Consider the following 19,976-nt stretch of genomic DNA (forward strand, 5'->3'; position numbering starts at 1 on the left):
CCACACCCTCTCTCTCCCCCTGGTGTGACTCACTGGTTTCACCCCGCACGTGGTGTCATCTCACGGCTTGTTGCCGCTTGCTCACGAGTCGTGTTCCTCTGCCTCCTTGCTGTTGCTCCCTCGTTTGCCTGCCCCTTCCTGCAGCCGCCCCCCGCCAGCTCTCCACTTGGCGCCTGTTGTCTAGCCTTCCCTCTTTATCCCTTGCTCACTTTTTCTTTGTCGCTCACGTGAGTTTTTCTGTACTCGCTGTCCCTCGCTTGGTCCTCACCATTACTCGCAGCTCGTGGGGCAGGTGTCACCGTATCACCGGGCTGAGTGCCGTCCCCCCTCCTCTGGGCCAGGGGTCTCACCCTCCCCCCCTCCCTCCCTCCGCTGGCAGCTGTTCTTCCACCTGTCCCGGGAGCGTGTCTTCACAGAGGAGCGGGCCCGCTTCTATGGAGCAGAGATCGTCTCAGCCCTGGAGTACCTGCACTCGCGGGACGTGGTGTACCGCGACATCAAGGTGAGCAGGCCACGCCCGGGCCGCGCACCCATCTGCTGAGCTTCCCTTCCATGGAGGGTCTGTCTTGTCCTTCTTGGAGCTGAGCCTCCCACCCAGGCCCAAGGTGGTGGTCTTGGGCAGGTGGCCTGCGTGGGGCCCTTCCAGGCCTCCTGGGAGCAATGGCGAGAGGGTGTGAGTTGGTCCAGGCTCTTCAGAGGATGGCCCGGCAGAGTCCACCAGCGCCCGGCACACACGTCCGCTGCGAGCCGCCGCTCTGCCCTGGGAGCATGCGCCAGAACAGGCGCTTGTGTGCGTCTCCGTGTGGACACACACGCTCCAGCAGCTCTGTGCACACGAACCCCAGATGGAAGCCGCCCAGTGCCCACTGTTGGAGAGGGCATAGAAGACGTGGTGGTGGACCCACAGCTCCGTACAGCAGTTCAGGAGGACAGGCTGTGGCCTCACAGGCTAAGGCTGAGGGGCTGCCAGAACAGCTGAGATGAGTCTGTGTCACTCACAGTGTATGCGTAGGTGGGAAACACTGAAGAAAAGCGCAGAAATGAAGTCCCTTTTCTGTTGGAGGAGGTGGTGGCTGATAATGCAGCGGGGCACTTAGAGCTGGTGGTGTTTCTTGACTCGGTGGAGGTTACACAGAGGCCCACCGAAGTGCCCATTCGTGTTATGTTCAAGAAAAAATAGAAAGGTAGTGTTCAGTGTTCCACATGCCTGAAGTGTGACCACCACCGCCCACAGTGGGGGAAGCCACTCAGGCAGGACCTGGCTCCCATCTCCCCCTGCCCTGTCTTCCCAGCTCCCTGGGGGCTGCAGGGGCTGCGGAGGTGCTGGGTCTGCCTCCTCCCCCCGAGCCTCAGAGGGCCTGACCCCTGCTGGGGGGGCGGGTTGCTCTCTGACCCCTCCTCCCAGCACCCTGGCCCTGCCATCCCTGCCCCCGGCCACGACCCCCCACCCCAGGGAAGGGCAAGGGCGTGTGGGGTTTCGGGGGCGGCAGAAAACCCTGAGATATATGCTGTGTCTCTGACACGCTGACTTATCCTGCAGCTGGAAAACCTCATGCTGGACAAGGACGGCCACATCAAGATCACCGACTTCGGCCTGTGCAAGGAGGGCATCAGCGACGGGGCCACCATGAAGACCTTTTGTGGGACCCCTGAGTACCTGGCGCCCGAGGTGTCTGGGGTTGGAAGGCCAGGGGAGGCGGGGCCCCTCAGCCCAGGCCCCTGAGGGCCGGCTGCGGTTCCTTCGGCGGCCCCTCATTGCCCCTTCCTGCTCAGGTGCTGGAGGACAACGACTATGGCCGGGCGGTGGACTGGTGGGGGCTGGGCGTGGTCATGTACGAGATGATGTGCGGCCGCCTGCCCTTCTACAACCAGGATCACGAGCGCCTCTTCGAGCTCATCCTCATGGAGGAGATCCGCTTCCCGCGCACGCTCAGCCCTGAGGCCAAGTCCCTGCTTGCTGGGCTGCTTAAGAAGGACCCTAAGCAGAGGTGAGGGCTGGCCTTCGCCCCGTGCAGCCCAGCCCAGCACCGCCACTTCCCTCGGCCTGCAGGGGGCAGTGTCCACAGGTGCACAAGCCGGTGGAATGCTTGATGTGTGCTGATTGACCGGCCCTACAGGTGGCACTTGGCGCGCTCCCTTGGCCAAGCCTGTCCTTAGGCTCCGCCTGCCCTGCCTAGTTTCCCGGGGACACTGAGGAACAGAGTGGCCGTGCCTGGCCTAGGGTGACAGAGCCAGGATGTGAGCGGCCGTCTGTGGAGCCCACCCTCTCGGCTTGCATCCCCATCCCTGGGGCCAGGTTGGAATCTCCAGGTTCTGACTCTGGGCACAGGGACTCCCTCCCTGAGCCCCAGATCCCTCCTCTGTGAGGTGGTGGAGTGTCCCGGGATGTTAAAGGTGGAGTCGTTAGAGGTTATCAGGGCCTGCACCGAAAGCCTGTCTCCCAGGACCCGGCTGCCCGGGAGGCGGGTGCTCATGGCCGTCTCTGCCCAGGCTCGGCGGAGGGCCCAGTGACGCCAAGGAGGTCATGGAGCACAGGTTCTTCCTTAGTATCAACTGGCAGGACGTGGTCCAGAAGAAGGTGAGCCCACTGCCTGCCTGCTCCCCACAGGAGCCCAGCCTCTCCTGGGTGCTCCTCTGGGACCTGAGGCTGCCTCCTCTTCTCCACAGCTCCTGCCACCCTTCAAGCCTCAGGTCACGTCTGAGGTCGACACAAGGTACTTTGACGACGAGTTCACCGCCCAGTCCATCACAGTCACGCCCCGGACCGCTGTGAGTGTCTGAGGCCCCCACTCCCGTGGGCGTGGCTTGGAAGCGGGGCTCGGGGGGTCTGCTCTTGACCCAGTTCTCTGGGAGGAAGTTCACAGGGCCCTCTCTGTGTCTGGGCAGTTTACCCTGCAGTGAGCTCGCCAGGGCTCTCACTGTCGGAGGAGGGGTCTGGGCAGGAGACCCAGAGGAGTGGCCAGTGTCCATTATTGGCTCCCTCACCGCTCAGGGCTTTGGGGCTGCATGGATGGTTCCAATGATTCTGTAGCTGTTTTGAGTTCTTGCTGCCCCACCCCGCCCTCCCCAGTGCTGGGCTGTGCTGGAGACACAGCAGTGATGAGACGGCCCTGGGCCCTGCCCTCAGGGAACTCAAAAGTCCAGCTGGGGTGACACCCGAGAGTGATCAGGCCGATGGTGTTAGGAATACAGGTCTGGAGGAGCTCAGGGAAAACGCCTGCCTCCTGGAGAAGGAGACAGGGTAGCTGAGTTCTTGGCAAAAGGAATGGCACCCAGGACTCCCAGAAATGGAAGCATTGCACAGGTCGGAATAGAGCAGGGAAGAGCGAGCAGGGGAATCTTGGGGGCCACCTGGAGGAGTAAGGATGAGCCGGGGAAGGATTTGAGCAGAGGAGGAGAGGGCTTGTGAAGGTACCCCCACTTGGCTTCGTGTGGGGGAAGGGTGGTTGAGGATGGGAGTGGTGCCCAGGGCAGGAGATGGGACCACAGAGGTCTGGGCGAGACCCTGGTGTGACCGAGTCAGAGAAGCTAGGGGGATGCTCAGGAGGCTGGGCGAGCAGGCCGGGGTCCTGGCCCGGCGGTGGGGCTGTGCCTGAGAGGGAGGGAGGCCACTAAGCCTCGGTCCGCGGCCCCATTCTGTCTCTGGGGGTTGCGCTGTGGCCTGGCTGCAGCCCTGCTGGGGGCCCGGGCCCTCTCTCGGCCAGCTCTCCCCCATCTACATCCACCGCCCCCTGCAGATGACAGCCTGGGCTCACTGGAGCTGGACCAGCGGACGCACTTCCCCCAGTTCTCCTATTCGGCCAGCATCCGAGAGTGAGCAGCCGCCCGCCGCCGCCACGGGACGCATGCAGGCTGCTGCCATCACTGCCGGGGGATTTTTCTTTTTTTTTTCAACTTTTTATTTTGCCTTTTTGGTTTGTGTCCCCATCCTTCACCTCCTCCCCCCATTTCCAGTTTTTCCCTCAGCTCTCTGCCAAACTCACCTCAGCGGTCCTTGCAGCCCTGCCTCCAGGATCCCGTCCTGCCCTCACCTTTGTTACAGACCAGGACTCGGGAGCCTCTCCTCTGCCTGCCCAGGACTAGGCCTTTGGGCAGTGGGAGAGATTCCGGTTTTTAATCGACATAAAGCCCCCGTGAGGGGCGAAGCGTGGAGCCGCGGGCAGCCCGCCTCCGCGCAGCTGCTCCTTTCAGAGGCTGCCTTCCTGGCCCCGTCGTCAGGCTCCGAGTGGCCTGGCGGAGGGCAGTCCGGCCCCCTCCTCCCGTGGGGGCGAAAAAGCAATAATGTCCAGGGACCGGGGGTGGGGGAGTAGCACGGGCCTGTGGAAGCTGCGTGCAGAATGGGGGTCCAGGCGCCCTCACGTGGACGGGGCCCGCTCTCCCTCGGGGAACCCAGAGCGGGTGCGGCTGCCTGGCCTGTCTTCCCCACCCCCTCAGCTGCTCTCCTGACCCTGTGGATGAGGCAGGAGGAACACGAGGGGGGCTAGCCTCCCCACCCACCAGCCCCGTGCCTTACCAGGGCTTCCTTCCGGCCGGCCTTACCTCCCGCTGGAGCCCGGGCCTGGCCCCAGCCCCTTCCGAGGACAGGGGCCGGGGTCTCCCCCTTCTCTCTGCTTGAGGCGGAGGGGCGCCAGCCTCGGCTGTTACACATCTCGCACCGAGACAGTATTGGGCCCGCCCGCGGACTTGGGTTGAGAGGGGGTGGGGGTCTGGTACGTGCCGAGGGAGGGGCCCCCTCACTCTCTCCCCCTCTCTGGGCCCCATGTTCTGCAGCCTTAAGGTGAACGTGTCAGTGCTGTGGGCACTCCTGTGTGTGCCTCAGACTGTGTGTGTCTGTGGGCATCCCTGTGCATCTGGGGTGTGGATGCACGTGGGGGTGTGTGCGTGCGTGTGTGTATGTGTGTGTGGCTTGAGTGGGCTTGGGCCCCACCCCTGGCTCAAGCACTTCATCCCGAGGGGGAGGGGCGCTGGCCTAGCAGGGGAGCCACGCCTGGGGTCCACTTGTTGCCCTGCCCCCCTGCCTCCCAGCATCTGTGGGTGTTTGGACTTTAGTTTTTGTGGTTTTGCTCTCCCCACCCCACCTCCTGTAGGTAGTTCACAGAGAGACCTTCTGGGGTGGGGCGGGGGTGGGTTTGGGTGGGTGGGGTTCTTTTTTCCTGTGTGTGTATGTTGTTAATCCAACAATTCTTCCTTCTCCCCACTGGCCTGTCCCCATCTCCTCGTATTTGTACGGTACAAGCAATAAAGACACTCATTTCAGACTGGGGCCTACCACCCCGGCCTTTCCTTGCTTCCTGAGTCCAGTCCCTGGCACCGGCTGCCTCCTGCTCCCATTGCTCTGGTCACGGGGACCAGAGGTGCCACGAGGTGGGGAAGCGGGTGGAGGAGGCACCTGGGGTGCTCAAGCGCAGGTTGGGACGTGGAGGTTACTTCGGGGGGAGCTGGTGAAGAGTCTGGAAGATGCCTGGACTGGGGGTACAGTGGACAGAGACCATTCTGGTCCCCCAGGAACTGCTTAGGCAAAAAGAGGAGGGGTGGAGAGAGGGGTGGAAGGGCTGGGCCCTGGGAGCCAGTGTGGGAGGGAATGGACTCATTTCCTAGAGGGGGGTACTGCCTGCACACACCTTCTCGTTTATGGCCCCCAATTCCAATAAAAGTGAAGTTGCTCAGTCGTGTCCGACTCCTTGCGGCCCCATGGACTGTAGCCCACCAGGTTCTCCACCCGTGGGATTTTCAAGGCAGCAGTGCTGGAGTGGGTTGCTATTTTCTTCTCTAGGGGATCTTACTGACCCAGGAATCGAACCCACGTCTCCCGCATTGTAGGCAGACCTTTACCATCTGAGCCACCAGGGAAGTCACTTTTCCAATACAAAGCTGTTAGAGGATCAGTGGGATGTGTGGCGGCTGTCAGCCGGGGGCACCTCAGATGGGTTCATAACCCTCAGGGCTCTGATGCCTGGCCTTTTAACCCTGGAGCTCCCGTGCTTGAATCATTCCTCGCAGCCCCCGGGCCAGGGCTGCCCCTGCTGAGCCCTGGCACAGGTGAATTTGTCAGATTTTGCCAGACAGTGTTGGCCTTCACACACCTGGAGTCTTTTAGGTTATAAATGAGGGTAGAGAAAAAAATCAGATCCTACAACAAAAACTCAGAGATTCTAATTTTATATGAATGTTATTATTGAGCTATAAAAGTGTGTCCATATGAGAAACGGCAGGCTTATAAAGAGAGGCGTTTTAATGGCAACTACACTCTGATAAAAAGGATTTTTTTTTTTTTTAATACAGCCTTCTGGTGCAACCGCTGGAGATGACCAGTGCCGTGTCTTGTCACACCACACTGTCACTCAGACCTTTGTCTACCTCAGCCGGTTAGCACTTGTCTTGTGTCCACGGATGGGCTCCCAGAGGCCGCTCAGCTGCCGCCCTCCGTTGAACGAATCCCCTTAGACGTAATGGTGGTGCTTATTTCACTGGCAGAACTTTTCCCAAAGCGTTTTAGAGGGACGGGTTTTAATAAAATTTCATCAGTTGTGAAAATTAACTTTTGAATAGGTTGATCTTTTGTCATGTGCGTATAGACTGTCTCACAAGTCTTGTGAAAGGAGGAGGAAAGTCAGAACCACGCCTGGCCTTGAGCACTTGAGCAGTCATTCTGGCCCTCACGTCACCCCTGTGCCTGGGATGTCAAGCTGCTGGGTTCCATCCTGCCGCGTCTCAGCCGCCTCCTGCCAGTGTACCAGCACCAGCAGGCCACGCTGGGTCACTGGTAGAAACGAGATCCTTTCTCGGCTCCTGTTTTGCATCTGAGGGACTCCTTATGGACACTGCTGTCACGCCTCCAGCCGCTTCACAAGCTCTTTTCTCCAGGTGCAGGTTCCTCGGCTGGCTCAGCTGCCCCTGATGACAGACACTTATCTGGTCTCCAGTTTGCTGCCGTCAGCAGTAATGTAATAAACCTCAGTGTAACAACCCATCTTACTGCGCTTGTGCTTTTTAAATTTTTGAGGCCTACATTCTGGAGTTGCTGTATTTTAATACATGTCAGATAGCTTTTCCCCAAAGCGTAGCGATTCAAGTATTTTAAACTTTAATTTTGAAGTAACTGCGGGTCCTTTGAAAACTGCTGAAACTTTCAAAATTAGTACCACAGGGATTCTAGGACTGGAGCAGGAGATGTTCAAGATGAATTCAGAGCATCTTGTGCTGGAACGTAAGGACATGCTGAAACCAAAACCTCACTGATGGGGCATGTGAAGGGGCACGGGAGCCAAGGGGGAAGAGCCCCCAGTGGCCACAGCTGCAAGCAATTTGAGCAATAATAAATAGCATAATACTGGGTTACACCCAAGGGGTAAAATAAATGAGTCTGTGCAGATGGAAATGGTGGGAAGAGACATACCTGCACAGACTTACAGATAATTTCTGTAAACATTCTGCCTTCAAGGAGGGGAAACATGACTCCCACCCTCATTCCTCTGATGTGGGCTGCAAAGACACTCCAAAGTACAGTGTGAAAAGTGAGGGAAGGCAACTTTTCAGTGGAGAAAGTGAAGCTATGTCAGCCAGGTGATCAAGGTCAACACAGTGGTGGATCATGTGGGCTGTGTGTGCCTTAGATAGGCGATTAGAATGTTATTTTACCCCTGGGCTCTTCCTTCCTAAAACACATACTCTCGATCTAATAGAAAATAGCCACCAGAAGAATTCCAATTGAGGGATGTTCTGCAAAAGGCCTGACTATGGGTTCTTAGAACTTTTCGTCAAGGTTCCAAAAAAGAAAGCCTAAGAAGCTGTCAACCAAAAGAAGCCAATGGGGTCCTAGGACAGTGAAGACACTAGGTAAAAATTCAGGAACTCTGAAGAGTGCATGGGTTTGATAATACTGTATCCATATTGGCTTATTAAATTGTGATAAACAGACCACACTCTTCGTAGGGGGAAGTGGGTATGGGGTATATGGGAACTCTGTCCTCTTTACAACTTTCCATGAATCTCCAAAGTTTTATTTTTAAAAAATTTACATGTCTGTCCCCATACCAGAACATTCTCTTAACCACAGTCCAAAGTTCAGAAGTTAACATTGAGATGCTTTTCTCTTGGACCTTAATCAGCTTTTCATTAATGATCACATTAGGGTCCCTGAATAAAAAAAAGGGTAAGTCCCGGCCAGTGACTCAATCCAGACTTAACACGTTGCATTTCCATTGTCTGGTCTGACACTTACAGGATGGTTATTTTGCCGCATGCCTGTGCTCAGTCGCTCAGTCGTGGCTGACTCTGCGGCCCCGTGGACTGTGGCCCGCCAGACTCCTCTGTCCGTGGGATTCCCCAGGCAAGAATACTGGAGTGGGTTGCCATGCCCCTCCTCCAGGGGTCTTCCCCACCCAGAGATGGAACCTGTCTCCTGCATTATAGGCAAATCCTTTACCCACTGAGCCACCTGGGAAGCCTGGTTATTTTGCAGAATGCTTCTTGATCAGGGTTTTTTGCCTGATGTTTCTTTGTGGTTATATGTAAGCTATTTTTGAAAGAACTTCCTTGAAATGAGGTGCCCTTCTTGGTATATCCTATCAAGAGGTACATGGGCAATCTGTTCTGTTTCTGGTGATGACTGATTCTTCAGTTAAGGGGTCTGTCAGATTTCGCCTCTGACAGACTACCTCTAAAGTTACTACCTTCCCCTTGTAATAATTTTGTTACAGCATATGTCATTTTATTGTGCTTCACTTCATTGTGCTTTGCAGAGACTGCATTTTTTTTTAAACAAATTGAAGGTTTGTGGCAACCCTGTTTTCAGATGATGGTTAGCATTTTTTTTTCAATAAAGTATTTTAAAGTTAAGGTACGCACATTTTTTTTTAGACATAATATTGTTGCACACAACAGACTACAATAGTGTACACAACTTTTAGATACACTGGGAAACCAAAATTTGTGTGACTCACTTTATTGTAATAATTTGTTTTCCTGAGGCGGTCTGGAGCCAAACCTGCACTACCCCTGAGGTCTGCCTCCCACAGCGTAGAGGTCCTCTGAGCATATACATATCCAGGTTCTCACCCAGTTCAGGCAAAGGAATGGCAAGTGCAAAGGTCCTGAGGCAGGCAGGTGTCTGATGTGTTTGGGGAACATAAAGACAGTGTCTCAAGGAGTGAAGGCATAGGAAGAGTAGAGGAAAATGAGGTTAAACAGGTAACAATGGGCCAAAAGGATCTTGGGCCCAAGGTAAGGTGTTTGAGTTTTAAGTATGACAGGAAGCCACTGGTCCAGCATCTCACACTCTGTTCACTTTTCTCACCTCACTGACCTCTCAGTGCCTGAAAATAGCAAGCTCTCCTGCCTCAGGGTCTTTGCTCATGCTTCCCGCCTCGCCCCCCCCGCCCCCCCCACCGCCACACACACACCTGGAACACTCTCTCCATCTGCAGTTCTGGCTCCTCTTAGAGGTTTCAGTTTCAACATAACCTCAGAGAGGCCCTTCCTGCCTGTTCACTCATTCATTCAACAAATATTTACATACTGACACTGGCAAGCCTCCTCGAGGCACTGAGAATACAGCAAGGAAAACAAAAACTAGATAAGCCCTGCCCTCATGGGGTTCACAGTCTAGTCAGGAGGGAGAAGTGCTAAGGCAAGAGTACGTGCATAGAATGGGAACAGGAAATGCTCAGGATGTCATTTTTTCATGGAGAAGGAAGTATCTGAGGAAACACTTTGCAGGAAGTGAAGGATCTCTGAGGGAGGAGGTTCCAGACACAGGGAACAGCCAGTGCAAAGGCCCTGACGTAGAATTGTGCCTGGTGTGGGTGAGGCTGAGCCAGGAAGCCAGTGTGATGGGAGAGGAGTGAGTGAGGGGGATAGGAGATGGGCTCAAAGGTATGTTTGGGGGTGGGAAGATAATAGGGCCTCTTGGACTTTCAACTTGAGGGCTATGGGAGCCCACAATGTTTTGAACAGAGGCAGAGCATGAATTGGTGTATTAGGGGTCACAGCGTCGTTTCGGGCTGCACAATGGGTGGTGATTGTGGAGGGCGGCTACAGGAAGACTAGTGAAGAGGCCACTGCACTAACCCAGCCGGATCGCCGGTGACTCGTGAGGATCAGCTCCCCTGGAAGCTGTGGGTTTGGTAAAGGCAGCGACCATGGGCTCATCCCTGAATACCCACCACAGGGGACAGAGGCCTTCTATCAATATTTGTTACATGATTTTATAGCTCCCTTGCCTTGAGCTTTTAAGGTTTTGATCCCTGTGCTGGACATTTAACAATCTTACAAATTCCTCAGGACCACTGTGTCGGGTAAGTTTTGAAATCCCTGCTTTATCGCTGAGGAGAGTGAGGCTCACAGGGCCTGCTTCTGATCATAGTTGAGTAGCGGAAAGAGAGTTTGAGCCATCTGCCTGACCTAGAGAGTCTGGATGGGGCAGAGACAGCCTGTGTAGCATTTCGTCTTTGCCTCTGCACCTGCCCAGGTGAAGCGTGCTCAGCACGCATGCGCCCACGCACATTTAAAGCACCTGTCGAGGGTCCTCCGCTCATTAGGAAGAGGCGGGCACTCGGCTTGACCCTTGACGCCAGCCCGAAGGATGCTGGTGAGATACAGGAGCCAGGTTCCCGCCTCTCGGCTTGGGCCTCTCTCCATGCTCTTGACCCCAGCCCCTCTCCTTTGCAGAGTCCAAACGCCTGCCTCGACCCAGAGCCTCGGAGCGCCTCAATCCCTGATGGCGTCCTGGCGGGCAGGAGCGTCTCCCCAGGACTCCCAGAGAGGCCCCCGGGGCCTTGCGCGCCACCGGGGCTGGAGGAGGCTCTGAGTGCGCTGGGGCTGGAGGGAGAACGTGAGTACGCCAGGGACATCTTCACCGAAGTCATGGTGAGTGGGGTTGGGGTTGGCGTGGGGTGGGGGGGCACCCGTGGACCAGTGGCCTTTGGGCAACTCTAACGCCGCCCACATCCATGGAGGGCAGCAGAGACAACGTTCGGGTTGGAGGAAGCCAAAGCTGACTCTCTCACCCAACACCCACTCAACAAGTCTTCCCTAACTCCCACCTCACCAGCCTCTCACGTCACTTCCGGCTGACTTTGCGGCCTTTAAACTGCTGCCACCCACAACTTCTTGGCCTTTTTCTCTCGCACTGTACCTGTGTGGAATGCCCTTTCCCAGCCTCCCCAGCTGTTTGCAGCCCCTTCTTTGGTACTGCATAGTCTCTCACATTGCAGAAGGCAATGGCACCCCACTCCAGTGCTCTTGCCTGGAAAATCCCATGGGCAGAGGAGCCTGGTAGGCTGCAGTCCATGAGGTTGCTACGAGTTGGACACGACTGAGAGACTTCACTTTTTTCACTTTCATGCATTGGAGAAGGAAATGGCAACCCACTCCAGTGTTCTCGCCTGGAGAATCCCAGGGATGGGGGAGCCTGGTGGGCTTCTGTCTATGGGGTCGCACAGAGTCAGACACGACTGAAGTGACTTAGCAGCAGTCTCTCACATTGACCCACTTATCAATTATTCAGTGAGTCATTAGCAAATGTTTCTGAGCATGTTCTAGGCACTGGGGATGCCGTGATGGACACCACGAGACAGTCTGCCTCAATGAGCAGAGACAAACAAGCAAAGTAGGCGATAATTTCAGAAGGGCCACAAAAACCAAAACACAGGCTATGGTTGTCCACTGATATTGTCTGAGACAGGCATTGCCAGAAGAAATACTGAAGGGATGCGTTCATTTAACATCTTGTGAGCATCTCTCCCATGCCAGGGTCTCTGTTAGGAACCAAGATACAGCTGTGATCTGGACAGAAATCCCTGCCCTGCTGGCAGTCTAGTGGGGCAAAAAGGCAAGACTTTGAAGTAAACACCAGATATCTGAAAATACCATGAGGAAAATAAAGCAATGAGATAAAGATGATAGGGTACATGGAAAAGTATAGAAAAAGTTGGGGAAATTTTAGCTGAGACTGGAAGTACTGAGAAGTCAGAAATGCAAGGAGTGGGGAATGACCATTTCAGCTGGCACATAAGTGCAAAGGACCTGAGGTAGGAACGAGGTAAGAAGTAGCTTAAGTGTGGGTTTTCGGGGGAGAGAGGGGATAGGTGATGCTGGAGCAGGGCCGGAATCTGACAGCAATTAGGATTTTCTCTTAAGAGTACTGAAAGCCACGGAAGGGTTTTAGGCTGGGTAGTTCCTTGGTCAGATTCATACTTTAGAAAGACCCTCTGGGTGTTCTGAGGAGGATGGGTTGAGGGTTGGTGACTAAGACTAAAGTCTGGGAACCCAGGAGAAGATGCTCAGTAATGAAGTCTTGTGGCCTTGGGGCTAAACTGGAGAGCTGGAAAGTGAGGCGTCCAGAACAAAGTCCAGGGTTCTAGATGGCGACACACAAGAGGAGCGTATTCGGAAGAGATGTCGGAGGCGTTTGTATGTGGCACTCGTGACGTCCAACTGATGCGAGGAGACTGGGGCACCCAGGGCTGGAGCCCGGGAGGGAAGCCAAGGCACAGGTGTGGAGACTGAGGCCGTCCTTGCCCGACCGCAGGTGTGCCGTGCGCTGCCCTGGAGGGCCCTGCCCCGCACCGTGACCCCAGAGATGCGCGCGCTAGTGGTGGACTGGCTGGTTCAGGTGCACGTACGTAACCGCGAGGGGGCAGGGAGGGGCCTGCGTAGCAGTCTAGAACCTTGGTGCTCACTCGCGCCCCTCCCCAGGAGTACCTGGGTCTGGCGGGGGACACGCTCTACCTGGCCGTGCACCTGCTTGATTCCTACTTGCGCGCGAGCCGAGTGCGCCTACACCGCCTGCAGCTGCTGGGCATGGCCTGCCTGTTCTTGGCGTGCAAAGTGGAAGAGTGCGTGCTTCCCGAGGTACTTCTGGGGCGGGGCTTGGGAGGGTGGAGCCCTTCCTCCCCGCCTCACAGATTAAATGTCTAGTGTGTGCCAAGCAAGCACTTTACCTAGTCTTGAAATCCCAGCATGTCTCTATGTGGTAGAGGCTACCAATGTGTCCTTTTAACAGAGGAAGAGACTGAGGCCCAGAGACAGGAAGACATTTGCCAGAAGACAAGCATTTGGGACTTGGACTCACTCTTGAGTAGTTATAGTAGCTATAGTCCTTCTTGAGTATAGTTAACATGCATGAACGCAGTGCCTTACCAGAACGGCCTGGTGAAGTAGGAAGTCATATCTCCGTTTTATGTGAATACACTGAATCTCAGAGCTTCAGTGGATGTCCATGTCAGACAGTGAGTAAACGGTAGGGTTTGAGGTCAGGAACCCAAGTCTATCTGGCTGTGAAACCTCTGCTTTCCGTGAGTTCCAGACAGCAAATCAATGGCCCCATTTTACAGACCAGGAAACTGAGGCCCAGAACGGGGATTGAAACGATCCCAGGCGCTCAAGTCCAGGGAATAACGAGCTAGGGTCGAAGATTTCCCCACCTCTTTCCCCCCAATTCCCAGCCCTCCTCCCTCTGTCTCCTGGGCGCTGGCTCCTTCTCGAGGGCCGAGCTTCTGCGCGCGGAGCGCCGCATCTTGAGCCGCTTGGATTTCCGGCTGCACCACCCGGGCCCGCTACTTTGCCTCGGGTTGCTTGCTGCTCTGGCCCGGAGCGGCCCCCAGGTGCAAGGGGCAGGAGCGCGGCGCGGCCTCGTGGGTAGGGGCATGGCTTGTGCGGGCGGGCCTGGCCTCGCGGGTAGGGCAAGGCTTGTGCGGGCGGGCGTGGCCTCGCGGGTAGGGGTGTGGCCTCGCGAGTAGGGGCGTGCCCTGACACGCTCCCCGCGAAAACTGCAGGTGTTGCTACTCGCCACTTACTTCTTGGAGCTCTCTCTGCTTGAGGCCGAAGCCGCAGGGTGGGAGCCGGGTCGCCGTGCAGCTGCGGCACTGAGCCTGGCTCACCGGGCGCTCGACGGAGCAGGTTCCGGGCCTGAGCCGGCACTCTACAGGTATGGCCGCTGTGGAGGGTCTCTGTGACTTCAGGGCCTACCTTCTTTGTCGCCGTCTTTACCGTCTCAGAGAATATGAGACAATTATGTGGGGACGCGGCTAGACTTGTTTCCTGAGTGGGAGAGAGAATGGGGTGACTGCCTAGTCTGGGTGGGGTCCCATTTGCTTTTCTCTGGAGGTGTCTCAGAGAATGGGGTGTTTGTACATATTTGGGGGCCCTTAACCTTGTCCTAGGGTGAAAAATAGGATTTCCTCAGCCCCAGAAGATGCTCTAACTGCGTTCCAGAGTTGCGAATGAGGGGTCTGCAAGCCTCGAGTTCTCCAACTCTCCTCCTGGCTGCGAATGCGATGACCCTTTAGCTGCTCGAACCCCGTCATCTTGTTAACTGTGCCACCGCGGGGCAGAGTGATCATCTTTTCCTCCAGCCCGTGCCCCTGGGGTAGAGCTGGATGTCTGTCTGTCCACCCTCAGCCCCACTCCTTCCCTCTCCGCGCGGGTCCTGGCTCGGCCATAGCCGCGCCCTGAGGGCAGAACAGAGGGTCCGCCCCTCGGCGCCCCTCCAGTCGCTCTGGAGGATGGGTGGCGTTTGCGACCCCGAGAGAGCCCCTGAGCAAGTCAGCTTGTCTTCTCAGCCTCGAGCCCCAAGCTCCGAGGACAGGTCGTGCTCTGTCCCCCGCTATTCTTGCCCCACCTCAGTTTCTCCGTCTCTCCGACGCAGCCGAGCGGAGCTGGGCCCGCTCGAGCCGTGCATGGTCCGCGCTGCGCTCCGAGGCCCCGCGCCCGGCCGCGCCGCCGTCTTCCTCAAGTACGCGCGGCCCCAGCGCCAGGGCATCAGCCTCGCCGCCGCCTGCCTGCTCCGCCACTCCCCACCGGGGCCTCCCTGAGCCTGGAGACCCCAGCAAAAAAGACTCCTCTTGTGCGTCGGTTTCCCACTTCAATAAAAAAGTTTTTATTCCGAGCGCTCTCTATCCTCAGTAGTCAAATTCTGGCCCTTCTCTAGTTTTTGATTGGTCACTTCCGGGCCTCCCACTCACCTGATTGGATGGTCTCACCGAGTCCCTTAATGGCTGCTGGGAGACGAGATGAGAATTCTGGATTACGCCGCGAGGGGGCACTGGCGGGCTTCCACAAGCGCCGCTGCGCTGAGGAAAAACGCGGATCTCAAACGCAAATACTTGCGAAAATTAGAGATCCTGAGAGGAAAATAGCAACCCAGGCTAATGAACCTTGGTCTCCGGGTTGGGGCGAAACTAGGAAGAAGGGCGACTGTCAGAAACTGAGAATGCCTTTCCTAGCCATGAAGTATGTCACCTTCATGGTGCCAGGTTTTCAGATTTAGTTCATAAGGGAAGTTGAAAATCTGCGATTCCATAAATATCTCTGCTTTTAAATGTTGGCGACTAATTCAGTATTTTTAACGGTTGCATAAAATCCAACACATCACATATACTGGCCTGCGAGGGTCATCAATTTGTGATCGTATGGGCCTTGGATAGCAAGTTTGTTAAATGGGGTCTGGTTTATTTAACATCTGAAGTGCCACAGTGTCAGTGGGTATAATTATAGTACCGACCTCATGGTGGTGTGATGAGGACGTGAGTTAACATAAACGTAAAGCATTAGGACCGTGCCTGACATCTCGTAGGTATTGTGAGTGCATCTGCATCTCAGCAGAACTGTGAGCTTGTACTGTTGTCCCCTCGTTCTACTGAGCCTGTAGCACTCAGACATTAGTAGGTTTGCTCAGAAAATAGTTGTTATGAATCAGCGGGTTTCCACATTTTCAATTAAAAACACGTCTGAGGTGCAGAAAGGTGACTGATGCTGTTCTGGAATATAGTCTCGGGAATATTAGACTCTTAACCAAGCCTAGGTTTGGAGGTGCTGAGAGGAAGCTTTCACCACTGAGGTGTTCACGTTTGGAGGATCAGGGAGCGACTCAGTACAATAAAATATGGAAATGCAGTTGGAATGAGAGGTGTCATGTTCAGGTTTGGGTCTGTTGGGTGGGAACTGCTGTGGGGGGGGGGGGGGACAGTGGAAATGCAGGGTTGATGCTTGGGAATGAGACCCAGGCTAGGGTCTTGGTGGGGGTGGTAATGGTGCTCTACATAGTCACTCATTCACTCCACAACTATTCATGAATGTGCCAGGACTTCCATGGTGCTCCAGTGGTTAAGAATCCACCTTACAATGCAGGCAATGCCAAGTCGACCCCTGGTCGGGGAACTAAGATCCCTCAAGCCTAAAAGCAACTATAGCCACACACTGCAACTAAAGAGTCCATGCACCGTAAGGAAATATCCTGCATGCTGCAACTAAGACCCAATGGGGCCAAATAAGTGAAACTAGTTTACGTGGACGCTGACTCAGAGTCAGGCATTTGCAATCACATGTCTCACAGTCTCAAGAATGATAAGGAACACTGGCTGCTGTTTGGTCATTACTGTACTACATGCTTTACCCTGTGTTACATGCTTTACCTACATAACATGATTCAGCTCCTGCAGCTACTTGGGAGTGACCCCAATTGTTACCTCCATGTTACACAGAAGGAAAGTGGAGGAAGACCAAGGAGCTTACTCAAGGTCTCAGCACTAAGCGGCTAAGGAAGGTTGCAGGACAATCATTCACTGTTTTTCTCTTGAAAATCTCTCATGTGTTTCTTGCTCTGTGCATTTTTTATTACTGTGATCCTCATGCTGCGCTGTCACTTGGCTGCTTTCTCGCTGTTTTTTTCTACCCAGACAGTGAGCTAGCTGAGGGCAAGAAACAGATCTCTCTTGTTCATCGAGTTCTCCCCTCCTTCGGGAAGTCTTCACTCACCATCTCAGCCTATGCTGGGTGTGCCTCCTGTGGATCCACAGAGCTTGTTGTGTCTCCCCCATTGCAGCCCTGGCCCCTCTGCCTGTACCTCCCAGGCTAGCCCACTCGGCTGCCACTGTCTGACCACCGGTCTGTCTCCCCACTTGCCAAGGAACCCAGTGAGGGTAGAGTCTGAGGTGCTCTCAGTCCCTCCTATGTCTCAGCATCACCCAGTCCCAGAATTGGGCACAGAAAGATATCAGTCAATATGTGTTTGTTGCATAGATAAACGAGTGTGTTCCACAGTTGCTATCATAGCCCTGTGTTACGGATGAGGATACAGAATCACAGGTAATGTAGGTGATTTGTCCAAGTCAACAACTAGCGAGAAAATAAGCAGGAATTTGGGCAGCTTGAATCCATGGCCTGTGTTCTTATCCAACTATGCCAGATGCCTACCGGTCTGAAAACCAGCTTTCCATGAGGTTATCTTCCTGCTCTTTTCCCCAGACTTGTTCTTTCCTTCTAGAAAGGTTCCGGAGCTCTGGGCATAGGGGAGGAGAGCAAGCAGCAGGGTGGGGAAGGTAAGAGGAGTGGGAAGAAGGGTTTTGAAGAGAGTAGGGTTTTGAGGGGTTTCTCTAGACCCATAGGGGGCAGCCGGAGTCGGCTGTCGGAGGTGCGGGGGCGGAGAAAGGGTGGGGACCAGCCCCGCGGGGGGCGATGCGGTAGCTGCAGCGGCGGCCGCAGGAGTTTCCCACAATGCAGCGCGGCGCGCTGTCCCCGGTGCTGATGCTCAGCGCTGCCCCGGAGCCTCCGCCGCGCCCGCCTCCCGCCCTTTCCCCGCCGGGCCCCAGCCCCCGCCATGGATCGGCTCGGTCCAGTCCTACCCCAGAGGCGTCGGGAGCCCTGGGTGCGGCGCTCGACAGCAGCCTGCGGGCCGCCGTGGCGTTTAAGGCGGAGGGTCAGCGCTGCTACCGGGAGAAGAAGTTCCGGGAAGCCATCGGCAAGTATCATCGAGCGCTACTGCAGCTGAAGGCGGCGCAGGGAGCCCGCCCTGGAGGCCTGCCCGCACCCACCCCCGGGCCCGCCACCAGCCCCGGGCCAGCCCGCCTCAGCGAGGAGCAGCGGCGCCTGGTGGAGAACACAGAGGTGGAATGTTACGACTCTCTCACGGGTACGGCCGTCGGGGAGCGCAGAGGGTGCCTATGTGAGAGGGGCGAGACGTGAGAAGCACTCCTCAAGCCTTGGGGTGGGGGCTGGAGGCTTGAACGGGTTAGGGCTGGGGTCTGTGAGGTGGGAGGAAGAACTAAGAACTTGATCAGGGAGAGGCTTTGGGAGTCTAGGGGACCACAGGGATGGAAGGAGCTGGGATGCAGGAAATGGGCTTTGGGCTGCCACCTGCTAATCTCAGGTGAGAAAAACTTACCCTGGAGGAGCCATTCAAGGACCCATCCTTCACCATCTCTGAGATCGCCCTTAGTACTCTCCCTAACAGACACCTCTCAGCTAAGGAAGCTCCGAGAGCCCCGCTGTGTGTTTTTTGCGCCCTCTAGCGGCGGCGCAGATTGATTCTGTCTTGATTGGTCAGAAGCTTGGCGTTCCCCGGTGGCCGGAGCAAGCCTGTAGGCTGGGCTCCGCCGTCTGAAACGGAAGGGACTGATTCTCCGGAGCCTGAAGGCCAGGCTCCTCGCGATCAGCTGAGGCCTCGGTGTCGACAGGCTGTGAGAGCACCGGTTCTGGTGCTCCCGCAGCCTGCCTCCTGCAGTCGGAGCTGGTAAACTATGAGCGGGTGCGCGAGTACTGCCTCAAGGTGCTGGAGAAGCAGCAGGGCAATTTCAAGGCTACTTACCGCGCCGGCATTGCCTTCTACCACCTGGGCGACTATGCACGCGCCTTGCGCTACCTGCAGGAGGCCCGCAGCCGGGAGCCCACAGGTGAGGGGCGGGGTGGGAGCAAGCGAGGGTGGGAGAGAGGAGGAAACAAGGGAAGGAGCATGAAAGCAGAGTGGCTTCAGGGAGTGCTGTACCCCCTACCCCACGCCCACTCTTTACCCATCTACTTACACACACACACACTCATCCACTCACCTGCCAGTTACTCGTGTCCACTCACCTGTCGTTCCTGACATTCACCCAACCACTTCATCTCTTCGGTCATTAACCCACTCTGATACCTTCTGTTTACCTATTCAGTCACTTTCCTGGCCACTTACAACCTCCGCCCCCCGCTTGCCCCCGCAACCCCCCCCCCCCGCCCCGCCTCCATCTCCATTTACCCCTCCCCCCTCAAACTCATTCACCTACTCACTAACCCATTCACACACTCACCTACTCATTCACCTTTCCTGGCAATGCCAGAAAATTAGCAGGGGGAGGGGTTGGCAGACCTGGAGGCTTGTTCCTTGCCCAGTGGGAGATCAGGGGGTGTGTGTGTGTGTGTGTGTGTGTGTGTGTGTGTGTGTGTGTGTGTGTCAGGGGTGTGTGTGTGTCAGGGGTGTGTGTGTCAGGGGTGTGTGTGTCAGGGTGTGTGTGTCAGGGTGTGTGTGTGTGTGTGTGTCAGGGGTGTGTGTGTCAGGGGTGTGTGTGTGTGTGTGTGTCAGGGGTGTGTGTGTGTGTATCCGCGCGCGCGCGCGCACATCGGGTGGAGGAGGCAGAAGACTCAGTTCTGTATTAATAACCAGTGAAGTAGGAGCACAACAGGTGCGTGGCCCAGGGTGTGAGGTGAGTTTTCCTCTAAGGGGTTTGGAGAGAACACACTTCCTGCAGTGTCGCTGGAGGGTGAGAAGTGCGACAGGAGTCTCTGAGCTCAGGCGTGCCTGGCTGAGGGCACGGCAGATACGAAAGTATGGAGGTGTGACACGTCCTGCTCTGCCAGCTTGGCTGGGCTTTGTGAGAAGGGCTCTGGCGACACAGGCTGTGTGTGGGAGCCAGTGGAGGATGGGGACCTCCTCATATGAGCCAAGGTGGTGCGGATGTTACCTGCTGCCCCAGGACACACAGATAATGCCCTGCCTGCCTCCCCTGCAGACACCAACGTTCTGCGATACATCCAGCTGACTCAGCTCAAGATGAACCGCTGCAGCCTACAGCGGGAAGACAGTGGGGCCGGGCCTGGGACTCGGGACGTCGTTGGCTGAAGCCAACGTGGGGGAGTGTCCCTCCTCCTCCCCACCCCACCTCACCTCACCGTGTAACTTTCTCTGACTCATGTTCTCTGGTAAAGCACTCATCACTGGTGACCAT

The 19,976-nt window shown here is 56.0% G+C and overlaps 3 protein-coding genes across 6 annotated transcripts in view; all 3 read left to right on the forward strand.

The window, feature by feature from the left end:
• AKT2 (AKT serine/threonine kinase 2) overlaps positions 1–5,283 on the forward strand; it is a 47,957-nt gene extending 42,674 nt beyond the window's left edge. For all 4 annotated transcript variants that reach the window (XM_070387692.1, XM_070387688.1, XM_070387691.1 and 1 more), the window contains 6 exons: positions 380–502; positions 1,541–1,669; positions 1,774–1,988; positions 2,491–2,578; positions 2,668–2,769; positions 3,738–5,283. In XM_070387692.1, the coding sequence (XP_070243793.1) occupies positions 380–502; positions 1,541–1,669; positions 1,774–1,988; positions 2,491–2,578; positions 2,668–2,769; positions 3,738–4,310 (1,230 nt within the window). In that variant the 3' untranslated portion in view covers positions 4,311–5,283. The remainder of the gene's footprint in view (positions 1–379; positions 503–1,540; positions 1,670–1,773; positions 1,989–2,490; positions 2,579–2,667; positions 2,770–3,737) is intronic.
• Positions 5,284–10,582: 5,299 nt separating this feature from the next.
• CCNP (cyclin P) lies at positions 10,583–14,855 on the forward strand. The gene is given in 7 exon segments (XM_005890622.3): positions 10,583–10,631; positions 10,634–10,866; positions 12,530–12,619; positions 12,697–12,852; positions 13,446–13,604; positions 13,776–13,927; positions 14,648–14,855. Coding segments are annotated over 7 exon segments (1,005 nt in total). The 3' UTR covers positions 14,814–14,855.
• A 2,638-nt stretch (positions 14,856–17,493) lies between these two features.
• On the forward strand, positions 17,494–19,895 carry TTC9B (tetratricopeptide repeat domain 9B). Its single transcript, XM_070387700.1, has 3 exons — positions 17,494–17,908; positions 18,486–18,668; positions 19,761–19,895. Exons 1-3 carry the CDS (start codon positions 17,494–17,496, stop codon positions 19,868–19,870), a joined length of 708 nt encoding a protein of 235 aa, XP_070243801.1. The 3' UTR covers positions 19,871–19,895.
• Positions 19,896–19,976: the final 81 nt, after the last annotated feature.

This window comes from Bos mutus, chromosome 18, assembly GCF_027580195.1.
Source record: "Bos mutus isolate GX-2022 chromosome 18, NWIPB_WYAK_1.1, whole genome shotgun sequence".
In the NCBI taxonomy this organism is placed as follows: domain Eukaryota; kingdom Metazoa; phylum Chordata; class Mammalia; order Artiodactyla; family Bovidae; genus Bos; species Bos mutus.